This window comes from Pteropus alecto, unplaced genomic scaffold (genome assembly GCF_000325575.1).
Source record: "Pteropus alecto unplaced genomic scaffold, ASM32557v1 scaffold21, whole genome shotgun sequence".
NCBI lineage: Eukaryota > Metazoa > Chordata > Mammalia > Chiroptera > Pteropodidae > Pteropus > Pteropus alecto.
The window spans coordinates 11816235-11834751 of NW_006436282.1; the positions used below are offsets into that span (position 1 = coordinate 11816235).

Genomic DNA, 18517 nt, shown 5'->3' on the forward strand with positions numbered 1-18517 from the left:
GTTTGTCTTTTTGAACAACCAGAAGTCCTCATTTTAGCTGACAAAGACACTTGGCTGACACTTGATTTTGGTGTTCTCCCTGAAACACTGGCTCTTGGTATTTAACAAGAGGCTTCTAGAACCTGGAACATGAATTTGTAGGGAAGCATTGTTCCTTGGAACAGCTGCATTGCTTTTTGAAGAAGACTTCCAAAGGACAAAAATTTCAGATGATTATATAGGAAGTGTCCTCCTGAAGGGCTTACCTTCAGGAGATTGTCTTTTTTTGGGACGATACTAATACAAATGAAGATATAAAGTGTAGTAAATAATACCTTCTAATAATAACTATTAGAACGCACGATAGTCAAGTTTCGAAGAGAATCCCCACAAACTACATGGAAAAACAGTACAAGCTGATATAACAAACATCCTGTTTGTTGCATCTGGTGCTTTCAATGGTTTAGATGGAATTATAAACAGGAGGAAAAATAAACAGGTAAGTTTTTCTAAGGGGTTACTGGGATAGAGAACATTTGAAGTTACAGAGGATGGATACTCACTTTCTATTCTCACAACTGCTGGTTGCCAGTTGTGGATTTTTAAGAGATTTTCTTAAGGCATACCAGAAATATATTTCCAGTTATTATTATTATTATTTGTAATTTAAGTAGTAAATTGGAAGATTTCTAAATATCATCTATAGGCATTTTTACAATATTAACTTGATGATTTTATCTAAAATGTGCTTTTACTATTTGAGGTAGGAGCTGATTCAGTGAAATCTCTATTCCTTCCTCTTGCCCAATTCACTAGAGCTCAGTAAAGAGCTTGTCTCCATTGCCCCTGCCCTGTAAAGTTTATCGTAGATCACTGCTAACATTCACAGCTGGAGGGAAGCAGTTTGGGGGCTGGAGAAAGGGTTGTGAATCTCACAGAGTTTTATAGATGTTTCTTAAACATTCTTGTAAGCCTTGATTTTAATGGAAGCTTCTTTCTTCATATCCTCAAGGTACATGCCCAGTACCTATTTGTTAATTGATTACAATTAAATGTAATGTCAACATAGAAACCCACAATATACCTGTATTTTCCACGTTTTTGTGTTTTACATAATAGCCACAAATGACCTCTTTTATATAACAATATTTTACTAAAGGAATATGTCATAAATCAACTCGTTCTACATTGTTTGTTGTAAGTCTGCTTATACTAGTTTCATGTACTAGTCTTGCATGTACTAGTTTCAGTAGCAGTTTAATAGTAGTAAAAATATTATAATTCTGCTAATGGGACAGTTGCCTGTGATAATTTCTTTACATAGGCTAGATGAGAAAACTTTTGTACAAATACTAATAGAGCCACATGATGCCATTATTCCTCAGTATCAGGTGTTATTCAGCATGGATAAGGTTAGGTTTTTATCTTTCATATTAGTTAACTTATGGGTTTTTTTGCTTCTGAAATTCTGTATAAGTTAGCCTAACAAATTCAAAAAAGAAATTATGTGCATGTGTGTGTGTGTGTGTGTGTGTGTGTGTGTGTGTGTGTGTGTGTGTTTGTGAGGGAGAGGGTGATTGGGAGAGAGAAGGAGACTTACTAATATTTTGCTTTCAAGGGCTTTCCATTTAGAGAAAAAAGATAGACATTGCCTAAGAAACGATTTCAAAAAACAGGAAGGAAAAAGCTTATCTTTCTTACCTCAGTAAGGATGTTTGTGAATACGCAGATTATGTATTATGTATCATTTTAAGTGCAGTGTGTTTTAAGTACTACTGTAAGCTTTATAGTATGTAAATCAGTATGTTAATGTGAGTTTTTCTGAAGCTTGGCAGAATATCTTAAACACCTAACCTAAAATTTCCACCAAGAATATCCTGCATACTTTAGTATTTTAGAGTCAAACCAACGGACACCAATTCCTTTATCCCCTGCAGTTAAGCCTTATTCTCTATTTTATCATATTGATTTCTACATGGTGGAGTACATTCTTGTGTCATTCAGGATTCACAGGCTGCATCTGTGTGAAGCCTGATAGCTCTACTAGAAGGTTGGGGGGGTCTCTTCATTGCTCTCACGTCATCCCATTACATTATTTAATACGAACCTATTTCCCATTCGTTATGGATCTTGCCACTAGACTGTGAATTCTGCAGGGAAACAAAATTGCCTTATTTTTTTTCTAGTTCATCTTTTGGTCCACAATACCAAACACAGTTTCTGGCAACGAGTAGAATTAAATGTTTGAATAATTGGGAACGATTAAATGTTATAAAATAATTGAATTTTTTTGAACTCAGAAATTGAGAAATTGATTTGAAATATAAAAGAAATGTTGCTGTTTTAGGCAAAAAATAAGGGAAAAGAGAAAGAGTAGGAGGAGAAGGAGGAGCGTCTAGTACAGTAATTCTAAATTAGGGTTGCCATTGATAGCAAATGAAAGTACAGGTCACCTAGTTAAATATGAATTTCACATAAATAATGAATACATTTGTAGTATAAGTATGTCCCAAATATTACATAAGATATACTTATACTGAAAAAAAAATATTGTTTCTCTCTAATTGAAATTTAACCAATGCCCTTCTTGACACTTTTTCTAATTTATTTTTGATTCGTAACTTTTTTGACTATTATATCTCTTTAAAATGCAAATGAGAGCTCTGAACGCTCATCTATAAAAAGGCCCTATCAGCACAGAACTGTGCATACTATTTCAGGTATTTGATGTTAGTAATTTAATTCTTAACCTTGGATGTGTGAGAGAAGGAATAAATAGTAATTTTGGAGGTTATAAGTGTAAAAGTAATGAAAATAAAGTTATATATGCATATATATATTCTAAGTGTAGTTTTACATTTCAAGGCTTGGGGTAACATTAGAAGCGATCAAATCTAAACCACTAATTTTATAAAGTGAAGAAATAAGATAGAAATATCAACTAGGATATAGAGTTTAATTGTTAAAGTTGGATAAAGGAAAATTAAATTGGTTACAAGGCTATATTGACTAATATAACTTATCAAATAATTGTATGTATAATGTATGTATATTAAATATTAGTGTATGTATAATTATATGCATAGATTATAGTCAAATATAATTATATGTATATTAAAATACGAGGGCACATGCATTTTTACAATAAAGAATAATCAATTTATCATTTCGTAACATTTTTACACTAATTGAAGAAAATAGTGAATGTTCTATTTTACTTATCAGTTCTTCAGAGAGCAATTAAATTGTCAACTGATGTCTTTTTAGTTCATTGCAAATGACCACCGAAATTTTCTGCCTCTGCTCTATTTATGCAACATTGGAATCAACTATATTACTTTAGTATTCGTACTTTAAATGACTAAATCAGAGAATGCCAGTGCACTTTGATGACAACATTCACTTTAAAAAAATCAACTTTCAGACTTTGATCTAAAACTTAAAAAGATTAAATATAGGATGTTTAATATTCTTCTGCAAATATGACACATGGATATCTAGTACTGATATCTAGTTATTGGTCATGTAACCTACTTATATCCAAATAGATTAGTTACTAAGTCTGCTTAAAATGAACAGAATAGTAATCAAGTAAAAGCTGGAAGGAACTTTTCTTGCTCTGACTCATGGAACATTGCAATTAATCAAATATCTATATTATAGACACTGTATATCTATTTCATATTAAGGTGTACTTTTATATCTCAAAATACTTCAAATTATTTAAATACAATCAAATCCTATGTGTTAGGAAAAGTTCTGTTCATTTAAAACATTCTCTCCCAGCTGATTATGGGATTTTTTTTTTCCATTAAAAAAGTTAGGAATTTTTGTAGTATTTAAATGAATGGAAGACATGGTACAGATCCTCCAGAAGCTTCCTGTGAAGAATTTAATTGGTGGTTGGATGTTTGATAATTTAAAAATGGATGTAATTCTCTCCTTCTAGTTAACTGGACATAATTTCTTAAAATTATTAAAAGTATTACATATCCATCCAATAATTAAATTAAACATTATTTTAAAATATTTAAAAATATTTTTAGCAATTTATTATAATTCATTTTTAAATGTCTTTTAATTTAAAGTAAGAAAAGAAGTCAATGGTTAACTCTGAAATATGGTGCTAAAAGTTCAAACAATAAGTGGACAGAGATGCATCTATTTGCTTTGGCAACATGCACACCATTTACGATCGGCCCCAGCGGGTTCGATGCAGTGGAGGGGGCAGAGTTAAGACTAGATGACTTGGTGACATGAATGAGAGGTGAGGAAGGAGAGACAGCCTCTTATTTAAGTCCTCCTGTCTCCTCCCAAACTCTTGGCTCATGACAAGCTTTCTTTGCTATGGATGCAGGCAGAAATTAAACCGCTACATTGTCATGCTCAGGTTTTGATATTTATTGAAATATCATTTTACCTTCATAAGAATATTGCAAACACATTAAAAATCTAAATAATAATGTTACAGAATCCATATACTTGCACATTTAGTATTAGTTAACCAGAAGTTCATCTTCATGACATTTGACCTCTTCAAGAAAATTCCTTATAACTCTGATTGAATGAGTTTTAGTGCTTTCTTCATGTTTTCTATCACTGAAATAAAAGTAAATATATATTATTCTATTAGTAAGTGAAAATATGAAATATTATAACCTTTTAACTCCTGAATCTAAAATTGGCCCATTTAACTTAATAGCTATGAAAACATGGGAATTTATCTACAACATTAAAGAATTTTATGCTAAAGGTGTACATATAAATTTAGGGATTAGACCATTCAGAGCTGGTTAATCAACTTTCTCTATGTTAAACAATTTTACCAGATGGGTTTTAAGGAGTATCTATTTTTTTAACTGATTTATTTTTTTAATTGATCACTGAATCTGACATGCATAGTTATCTTATTAAATATAGTTGACAATGATGCTATAAAAATTAGATTAAAGTCCCAAGTAAGACTGTATCTCCTTGCTTATAGCATTGAAAGGAGAGAAAAAGACATCACTTCGTGGAACTCACATGTGATCTTTATACCCACAGAATGGACTGGTTCTCTTAAGTGGTCTATATTCTTTTCAGTGGTCTCCAAATTTAATGATCATCAGAACTATTAGATATCCCTGTTAGAAACAAGATTCCAAGGTGCCCTGAAATTTCTGATTTCGGCGGGAGCTAAGGGCTTATATTTTAAACACTTCTACTACCAGCATTCCCAGTGATTCTGATTTGGAGATAGCACTATTTGTGGGGAAACGCTGATATAGGGCATCATCAACCCTTAGTCAAGCATCAGTTAGTACCTCTGATCAAGATAACTTGTGAATACTTACATTTTGGTAAATCCTGAGGTTCATATGTGTACAGTCTATTAGAGTATATTCCAATTAGATCAGCTCTGACTGTTAAAGAAGGATCTGCCAAGAAAAAATAAGTCACTAAGGTATTACTTAAAATGTTCTTAAAATCATTCTTGCCTTTTATTCTGAAACAAATATTGAGCAAATTTATAAGCAAAATCAGTTTTCAAACATGTGAATTCATAATGAGATAACTTGAATTCTCATTTTAGTGAGTCATAACTATCTGTCAATACAGTTTGGGAAACTGTACTAAAAGTACATTGAGATATTGATTTTGTAGCATCAGTTAGTTTTAAAAATATTTAAAATTTACATATTATCGATATAGTGAGTTTCGACTGTAGAACTAACAAGTCCGTTATTGACTGGATTAGTAATGAATCTCCTTTAAAAAGAATAGCACTCGAACTAGCATCTAAAAATAAAAGCAAGATGTTACTATTTTTATCAATCTGATGTACTGAGATTACACACATACCCACGAACATGATTCTAGGCACATATTGTCCATCAGGTGATAAATTTTTGTCTGTGGTCTCATGCTAGTAGGAGAAGAAAAAAAAATGTTATTAGATTGGATTGTTTTTGACAATTGATTTTGAAAATATTTTATGTGAATGAAGTTTTCAGAAGATTATTTATTTTGGCCTTGGATAATTTTATATAACATTCTGTATACACCAACACTTTATAACTCTTTTTGTCTTAAAAATAGGAAAAAAAAGAGATTCAAATTTCCATTGAATTGTGATATTCAGAAAACACAGTAGAGGTCATGTACCACGAGATTCAGCATGATGAAATTATTCTGAGCCATTTCTTGTATTTCTTTATTTTGGGCAAACACTTTTTTCAGTGCTGTGGGGGAGAATATAATGAACATCAGTCAGTTTTGAGGATAAAGACACCTTCAATATAGCATAGCAAAATAAAACTATTATTTTGCATTTGTTTGCATATATAACTTGAATGTAAATTGTTCATTGGCACATTGCCACTTTGTCTCTTATTGGTAAGCAATGAGGGTCACAGTCCATGCATGAAGATATTAGGGGATAATTGCATTAATGAAGCCACCAGTTTTATAATTTCATGTAACTCATTGACTCATTGGTTTAATAACATCTTCTTTTAGCAAGTTTTTCCATCTTTTTTTTTCTTTTTTTGTGGGAGGACAAAGGAAATAAAATTTTAAAAGACATATAATATCAATATTATAATTTTTAAGTATCTTAGTAAAATGGTGGTATGGTAGTTGTCTTTTTTTCCCCCCCAAATGGAATTTACTGAATGCTGCCTTTACAGTTCTTACCAGGTCACTTTTTCTAGTTTATACTGGAAACACAATAAGATCTCAGGAGCTAAAATTACCTTGGCAGTATTGACACTCCTCCAAGTGATGAATAACCATCAATGGCTTGTTACTAAACAGAGAGAGCGTGGAATTAAGTCAGGTGATTAACTCTGAGCCAAAATTTACAGTGAAATTAAATTTAAAGTTTTTGTATTTTCAACAAGACTTAAAGTAAAAATTTGACTGACAAATCATAGCAATGTAGTCTGTAGTAGTGTTAGTCAAAACATGGCCCCAGAACTTGGAGCATAACCAGGTAGCTCATTAGAAATGGAAATTATCAGGCTCATCCAGGCCCACCCAATCAGGATCTCTAGGGGTGAGGTCCAGGAATCTGTAGCTTAACAAGCTTATTCTTATGTACACTGGAGTACAGTTAGGAAAATAACAATCAATCCTATCTCCAGAGATGAAAGAATATTATGAGCATGAGCTTAATTTTCAATAAATATCTGGTATAAGATTTCAGGAGAGTCAAATTTTTATTTAGGCTTTTTTTTTTTTTTTTTTTAGTTTTCACAAAAAGCCTATTAATAGTTGACTTTCACATCCTTTTGTTCTTGTAACAAGTCACAATATACAATCTCAGAGTTTCAGAGTTCCGTCTCTATACATTTTCCAGTTTCATTTTGATTTTAACTCTTTGAAAAAAAAAGTTTGTATGGTAGCTAATTGACTTCTCTGCTCATTAGAATAAGAGAAAAATTAGAATATTAACTATATTGAAGGATAAAGGAATTATGATTTGGATATATATAGGATGTTTTTTAAAATGTTTAATTTTGAGATGATGTTCAGTACAAAAAGAGATAGACTCTAATGTATACATATTAAGCATAAATCTTTTAAAAAACAACAGGGTAATCATATGCAATACTTGTCATTGAATAACTCATTTTTTTACTTTAGTCTAAAAGTGTTAAATAACACACTTCGAATTATTTTATTTAATTCTCAAACTTAAAATATAAGTAAAATTTAGGTAGGAATAAATCCTACAACTCACTTTATTAGATGTATAATATAGGTATAAAGCTAGCATTTGCCCCAACTTCAAACTTATTGGTGAAAAAGCAGACAAATCTGATAAATGAAATATTATTTACCTGCTTGTTTAGAAAATCAGCCCTATGAATATTTATTGGCATTTTTTAGAGGCAAGTATAGAACTCAGACCTCCTGAGCATCAAGTGGTAATCTTTCTACTAGATAACTGGTCAATCTTAGGAGGAATAGGTGTCCTGAGACAGAGAACGTATTAGCAGCATGAGTCATTCTGATTCCTGAACTGCTACCATTTCTTCCCAGCACCTGCCCAACAGCTAGAAACAAGTATAGAAAAGACATTGACGTAACTGATGGTAAACTAATTTCAGCATCAGATTTTTGGGCAATTGGAGTCCAAGGAAAAATGTATCAAGACCACAGGAATCTCAGTCTTCACAATTCAGCCATGAATAATAGGTTGTTCGGGCATTCAAACCAAGACACTATTTCATTTCAAGAAAAGCAGAGAAGTATTTCTGGCAGACGCTCAAGGAGGGACAGTCTGAAAAAGGGCTCAAAACTGTTTCAGCAAAGACATAAATAGTAAATATTTGAGGTTTCCCAGGCTGTGTGGTCTCATTCGCAACTATTCAACTCAGCCATTGTTGAACAAAAGCAGCCATGGACAATATGTAATGAAATGCATGTGGCTGTGTTATAGGAAAACTTAATTTATGGACATTAAAATTTGAACTTCATGTAACTTTCATGTGTCCAAAATATTGTTTTCTTTTGATTAAAAAAACTAAATTTAAAAGTCATTCTTAGCTCACAGACCAAATAAAAACAAGTAGTGTCTGGTCTAAAATCTAGTTCATTAGATTTTAGACCACAAGACGGTCAGAAACTTGAGTTGAGAGAAAGCATAAATTCGCAGCAGCTCTACTTCTTAGAGTCTCTAAAACCAGAGCCTACCAAGCCTAGTGCTTATCAGCGTCATTTGGTGAATTATCTTTTAAAATTCCACATTTTTTATTTTAAACTTAGTAACAAATTCAAATGGTTTACAATCCAAAAATTAAGAAAGTAAAAAGTTTTCTTCCCATTACTGTCTTCCAGAAGTAAACAGTGTTATCATTTCTTATGTTTCTTTCCAAAGGTTTTCAGGTCACATATCTGAATATATGTAAGTATATGTACATGCACGCGTGTGTATGCATGTATGTATGTATGTATATGTGTGTATATATGTGTTTACATATGACTAAACATATGATTATGTATACATATGTGCTTATGTGTATATGTATGTTTATGTAAATGCATATGATTATGTTTATGTGTATGAAGATAGAAATTATTTTATATGTCCATATGCACGTCCATGTGTATGTATACTTATATATTCCTTTTTTTTTTTCAAACTACAAATTCTAGCACACTATACACATATATTTGCGTTTTGCTTTTTAACATAAAGCCACATCTTGGATGTCATTTTGTTGTGCTTCTATATAATATTCCATTATATAGATATTCTTTAATGGAATATTATATAGATAGATATTTAAATGGTTTCCAATTTTTTGTGTTTAGAGTATTTCTAAACAGTTACAAACACTGCTTTGGTAATGTTATTTACATATGATTTTGCATATGGGTGAGTATATTTGAAAAATGAATTTCCATAAGTCAAATTTCTGGGTCAAAGAGTATGTGTATTTATAATTTTGATACATATACTTTTCATAGAAGGAATACGGTGAGGCAAGAAGAACATCTAGGGTACAAAGTCAAGTGTCAAGTGCTTTATTTTTGCGTCCTAGGGTCTTCTCTTGCCTCACCCTAATGTCAGCCCTTCTTACTCTGAGAATTTAAAGAAATAAAATTTTGCAATAATATCTTTTAGTGCCTTAATGGCTTCATTTTTATAATTAAATCTTTGTAATTTATTGTGATAAAATATGGGGCAGGGATCCAAATTGATTTATTTTTTCCAGATGGCTACCAATTCTAATATTTTACATATTCTATCACCTCTATCTCTGCTTTAAAAAATGTCACTTCATTGTATAAAAAATTTCTGTAGTATCATTTTATTTCTATAATCTCCATTTGGTTCATTTACCAATAACATTGTTTTATCATAGCTTTGTCAAATGTTTCATATTGATTAAGGGTGATTGTAGACATCCTTGTCTTATCCAGACTTCAATGGGATACTTCTATTTGTTTTCCCAGTAAACATGATGGCTTTTTTGCTGGGATGGATGTTTCCTTGTTAGGAAAAATGAAAATAAATAAATATTGTTAAATAATAGTTCTTAAAAAAATCAAACATGGATTTGCCTTCTATTAAATGCCTTTCAGCATTTCTGAAGATAGGAGATATTTGTGTGATTTATCTCTTTATAAATGTTAAATTATTTAAATTAATAGATTTCTTAATCTTGTATCTTCCTGGCATTTCCAGACTAAATCTCATTTACTCAGGGTATATTCTTTAAATGTTCTGCTCGCTGTTCTTTGTTAATATGTTGTTTGTTTATTACATTTCTATTTGGAAATGATTATTCCATAGACTTCTTTCTTTTGTAATATTTGTCCAGTCTTGAGACAGTATTTTACTCAATTCTCACTTGGAATCTTTCCTTCTTCTTTAAAGAGTATTGTAATTGAATGTTCTTCAGATATTTGATAAATTCCTGATGAGCTTTTTAAAAATACAAGTTTCTCAGCTCCATCCCCAAAGATTTAGTAAGTCTGTAAGAATACAAATCATGTCACTCTTGGTCACTGAGTGTAGAACAGTGCTTGGCCATAGCAATAGCTACTCAGTAAGTACTTGACAGATTGATCATGAGTATGGATTTTAAAGGAAACTTTGAATTGTTCTGATGATCAGACAGCCTTGAGAACTGCTTTTCTAAGCCAGTTCCTGTTTAAGCTTGTATAATGCCTAATAACTAATAACGTTTTTTATACAACTTATATTCAAAAGCTTGCTTCGGTAATTAAGAAATTGACACAAAGGTATTTAGAGCTCTTGTTTATAAAGAACATTTTAATGGCAACTCGTAGTCTAAAGAGCATACAGTCATGAAGCAAAATACCTGTGGTATCCTTTCAAAAGCTAACAAACTGGTTTGGGGCTTTTCTGTGAGGAGGTACCTATATGATCTGTCAAAACTAACTGGGCGGGGTTTTACCTTTTTCGAGTATGAAAGAGACCTTCTTCATAAGTCTGTACCCAAGTGATGTCATCTCCCCATCCTAAAACATAAGAAAGAAATCAATACATTAACACAAAGAGCTCTGAAACGGGTACGTGACGAATACCTATCTATAGATATTTATGCTATCAAGCAGTCATCTTACAAATGGTAGAGAGGCTATATAATTATAATTGGATACAAAGAGGTGACATCCTTTCAGATTATAGTGCTGAGGTTTTGTGACTGTGTTTCAAACCGCAAGGCCCATGGCCTTGAACCCAGTAGTGCTGAATAAGTGCTGTTATTAGTGATGATTGAAAGAACTCTGGATCATGCAAAACCTCTGGCTTTTAGAGTGAACAGCAAAAAATAACAGTGAATGTTTGCATACTTTGTAAGTCTATCTGGAATACTTTGGACCATACTATATAGTGCCCTTGTGTCTTGAGTATCAAAAGATGCTGACCCCTTCTAAGTCAGTATACATCATGAAAAAGCAATTCTAAAGTTTGCTTTGAATTTTGTCATAGAAAAAATTCTGGTGTGGGAATTTCATGGTTGAGAAACACAACAAAAACACAGGTGTTCTGGAAGCTTCCAGAAGAATGCTGGGGAGGGAAACAGAAAGCAAAGAGTAGAAGGAGAACCTGCTAGCCTTTTAAAAAGTGTTACTGGTAGTTGAGAATGTCTTTTAGAGATTAAAGAATAAGTTCATTGAAGAGAAGAATGCACAGACTTTCCAGAAATAGTATTTTTAGGAAATGTGTCAGTCATCCTAATGGATGAGAAAAATTAAATTAATTTGAAAATAGAAATATTTGCAGGCCAGTTTGGACCCAGATTTTCTCATATGTTGTCAGACTGCAGCTTCTGGTTTTGATACCATGGCTGAAAGGTGACCAGGAATTATGAAGCAGAATTACAAAGCAAGATGAACACATTTCTGTGATTTTTGCTTGTTTGTTTTTGTTTTTGTTTTTTGCTTTTTGGTAACAGGTGTATTAAAATATAATTCACACAAATACAATTCATCCACTGAAAGTATAAGCTTTTTTTGTATATTCACAGAGTTATGCAACCATCTTTACTAGCAATTTAAAAACATTTTCGTCACTTCAAAACAAACAAACAAACAAACAAATAAACAAAAAACAACGCTGTATCTTTTAGCTGGGACTCTCTAATCCTTCCATCTCCCTCAGCTCTAAAAACATCTAATCTACTTTCTGTCTCTATAGATTTTCTTTTCTGGATATTTCGGAAAAATGGAACCATATAATATATGGTCTTTTGTGACTAGATACTTTTACTTAATATAATATTTTCAAGGTTCATCCATGTTGTGGTATGCATTAGTACTTCATTTCTTTATATGGCCAAATATTATTCCATTGTATGGATATACCACATTTTTATTTATCCATTCATCAATTGATGGACATTTGGGTTGCTTCTACTTTTTGGCTTTAACGAATAATGCTGCTATGAACATTATATGAAGTTTTTATGCAGACATATGTTTTAATTTCTCTTGAGTGTATATTTAGGTTTGGAATTGCTGGGTCACATGACAACTCTACATTTAATCATTTAAGGAACTGTCAGACTGTTTTCAAAGTGGTAGCACTATTTTACTCCCTTACCAGCAGTGTTGTTGGTTTTTGCCTGATTTTAGTATCTTAACATTGGAAGACATGTTATGTTTGTTTACTGCCTTGCCTAAATGTAGTCATCCTGATTTTCTTTATAACTTTGCTTGAACACGTGTAGTGACTTCATACCACACTTTGCATTAAATAAGAGTTATTCTAGGAATAGCCAGTGAGACTGGACTCCTATTTAATTTTTTGATTCTTCTGCAAGTAATATTCAATGCTGGAGCTTCGGCAATGGGAAGAATTACTATTCTCTGTTCCTGTTTAACTTAGTCCCACAAACATTAAAGGAATATCTGCAGTATGCCTTACTCCACTTAGCACTGGGTGTACAAAGGTAAGACAATGACATTCCTGTTCTCAAGCCATTCATAGTCTTGTAGGGGAGCCATATTGTAGTGTAATTATTTGTTATACACTTTATCTCATAATCACAACAGGCCAAAGGTGATGCAGTTTAAACTCTCTTCAGGGTCTCTGTTCGTTACCATAATTCTTTTTCTAGCTATGCTTGCTTGTTTTCTGAGATTTTATTTATTCATCCAAAATATTTATTCAGTGCCTACTATATGCCAGTAACTGGGCTGGATGCTGGGTGCTGGGCAGTTCTTTTGATTTAAAAATAAGTTAGAATTTCTTTTTTTGTGTGGGGGGGTCACCATTTTGTTTTCTTAAAAATGTTATACCTTTTTCCCAATAATCTTCCCTCTTTTTCCAAATACTCTCTCTACTTAACTCTTTGGTGCTTCCCCCTGCTTTAAGGGGCTCCATATTCTACTCTGCACATGGTACCCAAATTCTTCTCTCTTATCTCTACCTTTAATCCTCATTCATTTTGAGCCTTATTCTTTCAATTACTTCCTACATGCTAATAGATGGTAAAGGCTTAACCAAATGTAAACTGATTCTTAAAATAATGGAGTTACCAGCTGATATCAGTCATTTTTCCTATTCAGTTCTAAATAACCGAAATAGCAGACTCATCAAGTTGTTTAAAATTTAACATGTATATTGAGTATATTTTAAAAAATTCACCAAAAAAATTTAATAGACACTTGCAAGTGAATACACAGAATGTTGGGACCTTATGGTACAGTTGTAGCATGCTGTTTAACTCACTCCTGGAGGGTCTTTAAGGGCAAAGACTAGCTTAGTCTTTGGCACTTTCAGGCTATGGAGCTCATTGTTTTATAACTATAATGTTTGTATGTAGAAATACATCATAAATTATACTTAGGAAGATATTTCCCTCTTTTATTACTTTTGCAAAAACTTCTGGTTTATAGTTTCCATGATTCTAAACTGGAGTAGAATTAATTAACTTTGATGGACAATTGGCTGGCACTCAATACACCTGTTAAAGAATGAATGAACTTGGAAAGAATATCAATATTTTAAAATTTGAAATTGCGCTATAATTGATCTCCATTTGCTCCCATCACATTACTATTCCAAGTAGCAGTCAAGTGTTTAGTGGTTTATACTTCTAATTTTAAATTAGCTATATGGAGATGAATGATTTTGTTCTTATTTCTGTTACCTGGAGATATAGGAGCCAATTTTGAGAATTTTCTTTATAAAATATTTCTTTATAGATGAAGATATATTTGTTTCTTAGGTGAAAGAAAAACACTAAGTACAAAATGGAAATGTTTTCTAAACACATAGCCAGTGATAGCTCTAGATTATGATATCGAAAACCACTGCAGCTGTTTTCTGGAGTCTATATAGCAAACTCTTGGTTAACCAAAATTCTCAGAGGAAGGGATAAAGTATAATTTTCTAGGATCCTTGTATATAATTCCAAATTATTTTTTTGCCTAAATACATAGAGGACATAGAATTGAAGCAGATTTTGAGGGATATTAATTTCCTGTAGGACATTGTTATGATATATCAACCAATATTATTTTCTAGGATTCTGGTTACTAAAGTTACAAGCAACCAAACCACTTTGCCACTGTTTCTATAAAAGATAGCAAATCGTTATCGGTTTTCAGTTGGTTTAGTTCACTCTTTAAATTCAACTGATCCTTTCTGTTTTTTGTTCTTGTTGTTGTTGCTGTTTAGTTTGCCTATTTTAAAGTGGTAGACAACAAAATATTACAGTTAACTAAGTTTGCTTTATAAGGAGACTATGGGTAAGAGACTGGGAATTTTGAAACAATCCAAATGACTGAGTTTAGAAAATAAAATGAGATTCCAGTACCTCTTGAAAGTGTCTGAGGAAGCCTCTTTTCTTTTTTGATTGCAATGGCAAGGTTGGAAGAAACCGTGACCAGTATGAGGCAGAGGAACAAAGCTGAGTGTGACATCGTGTGTTCTTGAGAAGCCTTCAGAAGAAGCTAGATGATAGAAAATAATTTTCAGAATTTAGTAGGTTACTTCAAGCTTTCATTAAGACATTTGTTATTCAATGCCACATTTTTACAATTGTAATTAAACCTTCTTGTACCCAAAAACATTTGCTAAGAGTCATGCCAAACTTATGCTGACAGTTTGCTCTGCTTGCATGGGTTGACATGGTACAACCTTCATTTGCATTTTATTTAAAAAATATTAAAAAAAATTCAACCAACTTAGTAAGCATCCACTTGGAGAAAATCCATATTCTGGGCATTGTGGGAGCAGTTCGATGAAGTTGAAAGAGAATTGGATGGGGCCACTCAAAGCTCATCTCTGAGTGCATTTACAGCACTACAGTGAAACTCAAATAAGATAGGGTTTCTTAAAGGTCTTTCAGCTCTAAAGCACAATGCAAAGGTGAATTCTGGCATGTATAAATATCCTTTTGATTTCTTCTTGATCTGATAGATTAAAACAACATTTTAATTTCATACCAAGTTAATAATATTAGACAGGAAGAAATATTGCTTATAATAGAATTCAGAGAAAAAGTGGAATATAAAGGATTCTTATTCTTCAGTTCCTCTACAGTTACTTCTCTTTCTCATCCTTCCATCTGTTACTTAGCCTTTTGTCCTTCGGTTACAACCCAGCTCTTTTTAAAATCAGATTTATTGTCACATTGCTATAAATTAAATGGATGGGTAAAGAAGCACAGACTTGCTGCACATATTGTTCTCCCTTGGTTAGCTAGAATTCAAATGGATTTTCAACTCAATGTACTATCCCAAGATATAATCAAAAGTCTAGAGTTAGACCTGAGCTGGTCTTAAACCATTTGATAAATATATTACATGGAGTGTGCAATACTTATGACATGTTCCTCAGTTACAACATGTATAGCATATAAAACCCATGTGAAATAGTTGACATATGTAGTTTTGAAATCACCTCAAAATATACAATGTACAGAAATCTTTCATGTTTATTCAAAATTCCTTCAAAACAATTTTCCTGTTGACTTATTTAGCAGTGAATTCCTCACCCAAATAGTGAATGACTGTTTTGTGATTCTGCTCAAACAAGAATGTTGCCATATATAATAACCGTATTAGGCATTGCGGGAAAATCGAGAGATTAGTAAGACAAACCCTCCTTAAAATAATTAACTGCCTGATAATGGTAATAGGCTCATCATGTAATATATCAACTGTAGTCATGGAGAACAACAACTTTGAGGTGGGGAAGTGTATAGATTCTAGGTTTCCCCAGACGTTTCCTCACTCCTCTCGTTCTAGTATCCTTCCCTTGCCAGTGGCTTTCCCTTTCAGCCCCCCTCGGGATTGAAAATGGTTGCCACTGCAGGTTAGTCCCAATCATTTTCTTTCCTAATCTTCAGTGAACTCGTTTTATATATATATATTTTGTATCCAGTTATTAAAAAAAGAAACCCTGTTAAACAATAACCACAGTACCTGATAAAGACTTCATTTTAAGTTCTTATAACTTATTAATACCATAAAACATTTCAGAATGCCATCTTTTACCGTAAGGACTGGTCATCTTGTACGTGAAAGACTAAAACAAAGAAAGAGCAAATTTTAGTAGGGGATAGAGACAGCCGAATCTGGAACACAAAGCCCAGTGTCGGGGGCGCAGGCTCTATCAGGTGGAAAGTTGCAGTAGAGAAATGGAAGAAACCATTTAGGGCAGGGTCTTAAACTGAAAGAAGCATCAGAAGAGGTCCTTTATGGTAAAGACAGATAAGTAGGTGGAATCTATATGAAAAGAGAGAAAGTATAACTTTATCATCTTCCTATTTTAAAACTGCCAGGTTTAGAGTTGAGTGGAAACCAAACTTAATTTTTTTTTCAAAATTCAAATTATTATGGATTATTGTTAAAGAATGTTCTAGTGTAAAAAAATCAAAATGTCAATTTTCTGTTTTACATTGTTTGATAAATGGTAAAATATATATTAAATATATTCTATGACAAAGCTGACCAATTTATATATTGCTATTTTTGGATACATACTGCTTTACTTGGTGAAATGGAATGAGAATTGCTGAGGATTCTCTAACACCAGACGCATGGTTAAGCTGCTAGGGGAAACAGGAATATGGCATGGTTATGGACCTGGGTCAGCTTACAGTGTACTCAGGAGGCACATAACCAAAAGTCTACAATTAGGTGTTATAAATATTGGCCAGTTAACATTTTCTAACACTAGTATTTTACTTTTCAAAAGTAATTCAACATGCCATTTACTTAGATATTACATAAAAATATTCTTTATTTTAAAATAAAACAACATTTAAAAGAAAATAGGGAAAAACAATTGTTACTTGTAGCATAATTTTTGAAGGGTCCTTTTTTGGTCAATGCTATTTTATTATGATATCATTAATATAAGTAAAGAATGAAAGTATGAAGCCAGCAAAGGAAATTCAGTTCATTAGAAGAAAAATATAGAATCTCATTGAACGTTCCCTAACCTTTACTGAAGACCTCACTTTTGAATAGCAATCTTTGGGTTATTGAAATATAGCAGAGCTTGACCACTGATTAAATAATCGAGAAAGTTTACTTGCTTACCTGAACTAGCCAGTGCTCTTGCTGGAAGTATATTCTGGATGTTTCTGGTTTAAAATGGGTGTGGATTTATTGACACACGCACGAACACACACACCTCTGACCTACAGCCCCACCTGCATTGAAACAAGAGCGCAGTCACCTGGCAAACTTACAAAAATAGGCTTGTCTGAAAAACCCTGTATTTCTTTCCAGTTCTCGTGTTTCTCACGCTAAAAAACAACAACAAAATTTTCTTTTTCTCTAAATTAAGGTTGAATGTCCTCATAAAATGGAGCCAAATACAATCTTTGGGCTGTTTTCTCTTCTACCTTTTATTTCCCAAGGTAATTTAATGTTTGGCTGGAGTTCAACACCAGAAAAAAAAAAAAAGGAGGGGAAAGAAAGAAACTGGTATGAATGTAGGAACTGTGTGTACACCTCTGTTTTTGATGAATGTTCAGTGAGCCTCGCAGATTAGATATGAAGCAAACAGAAATTCCTAAGGGTTACTCTGTTTACAGGAATGCAATTAACAGCTAAAGAGATCAGTGTTATTTTTTTTTTCCAGAGAGAGAAAAAATAAATAAAATGTTGTTTTAAAATTCCACATTTTTATAATTCGATTACTCTTCACAGTGTTTTTATAAAACCCTTTACTTTACTGTGCAAAATATAGGAAAACAGGCAATTAGTTTGTTTATATTTATCTAACAGTTAGACTTAAAAATTTCATAATTAGTCCAGTATTGTGGTAAAACATTTTTCAAGTATATTTTGTGTCAAAATAAAAAGGCAAAATAATTCATCACATAAGTCATAAATTGAATTTAGGTTTAGGATTACCTATCCATTGTGTGTGTGTGTGTGTGTATTTGTGTGTCCATCTGTCTATGTTTCAGTTTGTTAATCTCTCAGAATACTAAAAAAATAAACATTGCGAAAAGGTCAACAGTGGAAAACAGATCTCCCTCCCACCCATCTTCCAGTCTATGTGTCTTCTAACTGAGACAATAATTATCAACTTCTTGAGGCTTCTTCC

At 32.4% G+C, this 18517-nt stretch overlaps 1 protein-coding gene across 1 annotated transcript; it reads right to left on the minus strand.

The window, feature by feature from the left end:
• Positions 1 to 4405: 4405 nt before the first annotated feature.
• On the minus strand, positions 4406 to 17722 carry AGR3 (anterior gradient 3, protein disulphide isomerase family member). The gene is made up of 8 exons (XM_006911966.2): positions 17500 to 17722; positions 14766 to 14901; positions 10896 to 10959; positions 6717 to 6769; positions 6127 to 6203; positions 5824 to 5887; positions 5316 to 5399; positions 4406 to 4578 (listed from the first exon to the last, which is right to left on the minus strand). The coding sequence occupies exons 2-8, from the start codon at positions 14869 to 14871 to the stop codon at positions 4529 to 4531; spliced, it is 498 nt and encodes a 165-aa protein (XP_006912028.1). The 5' UTR covers positions 14872 to 14901; positions 17500 to 17722; the 3' UTR covers positions 4406 to 4528.
• Positions 17723 to 18517: the final 795 nt, after the last annotated feature.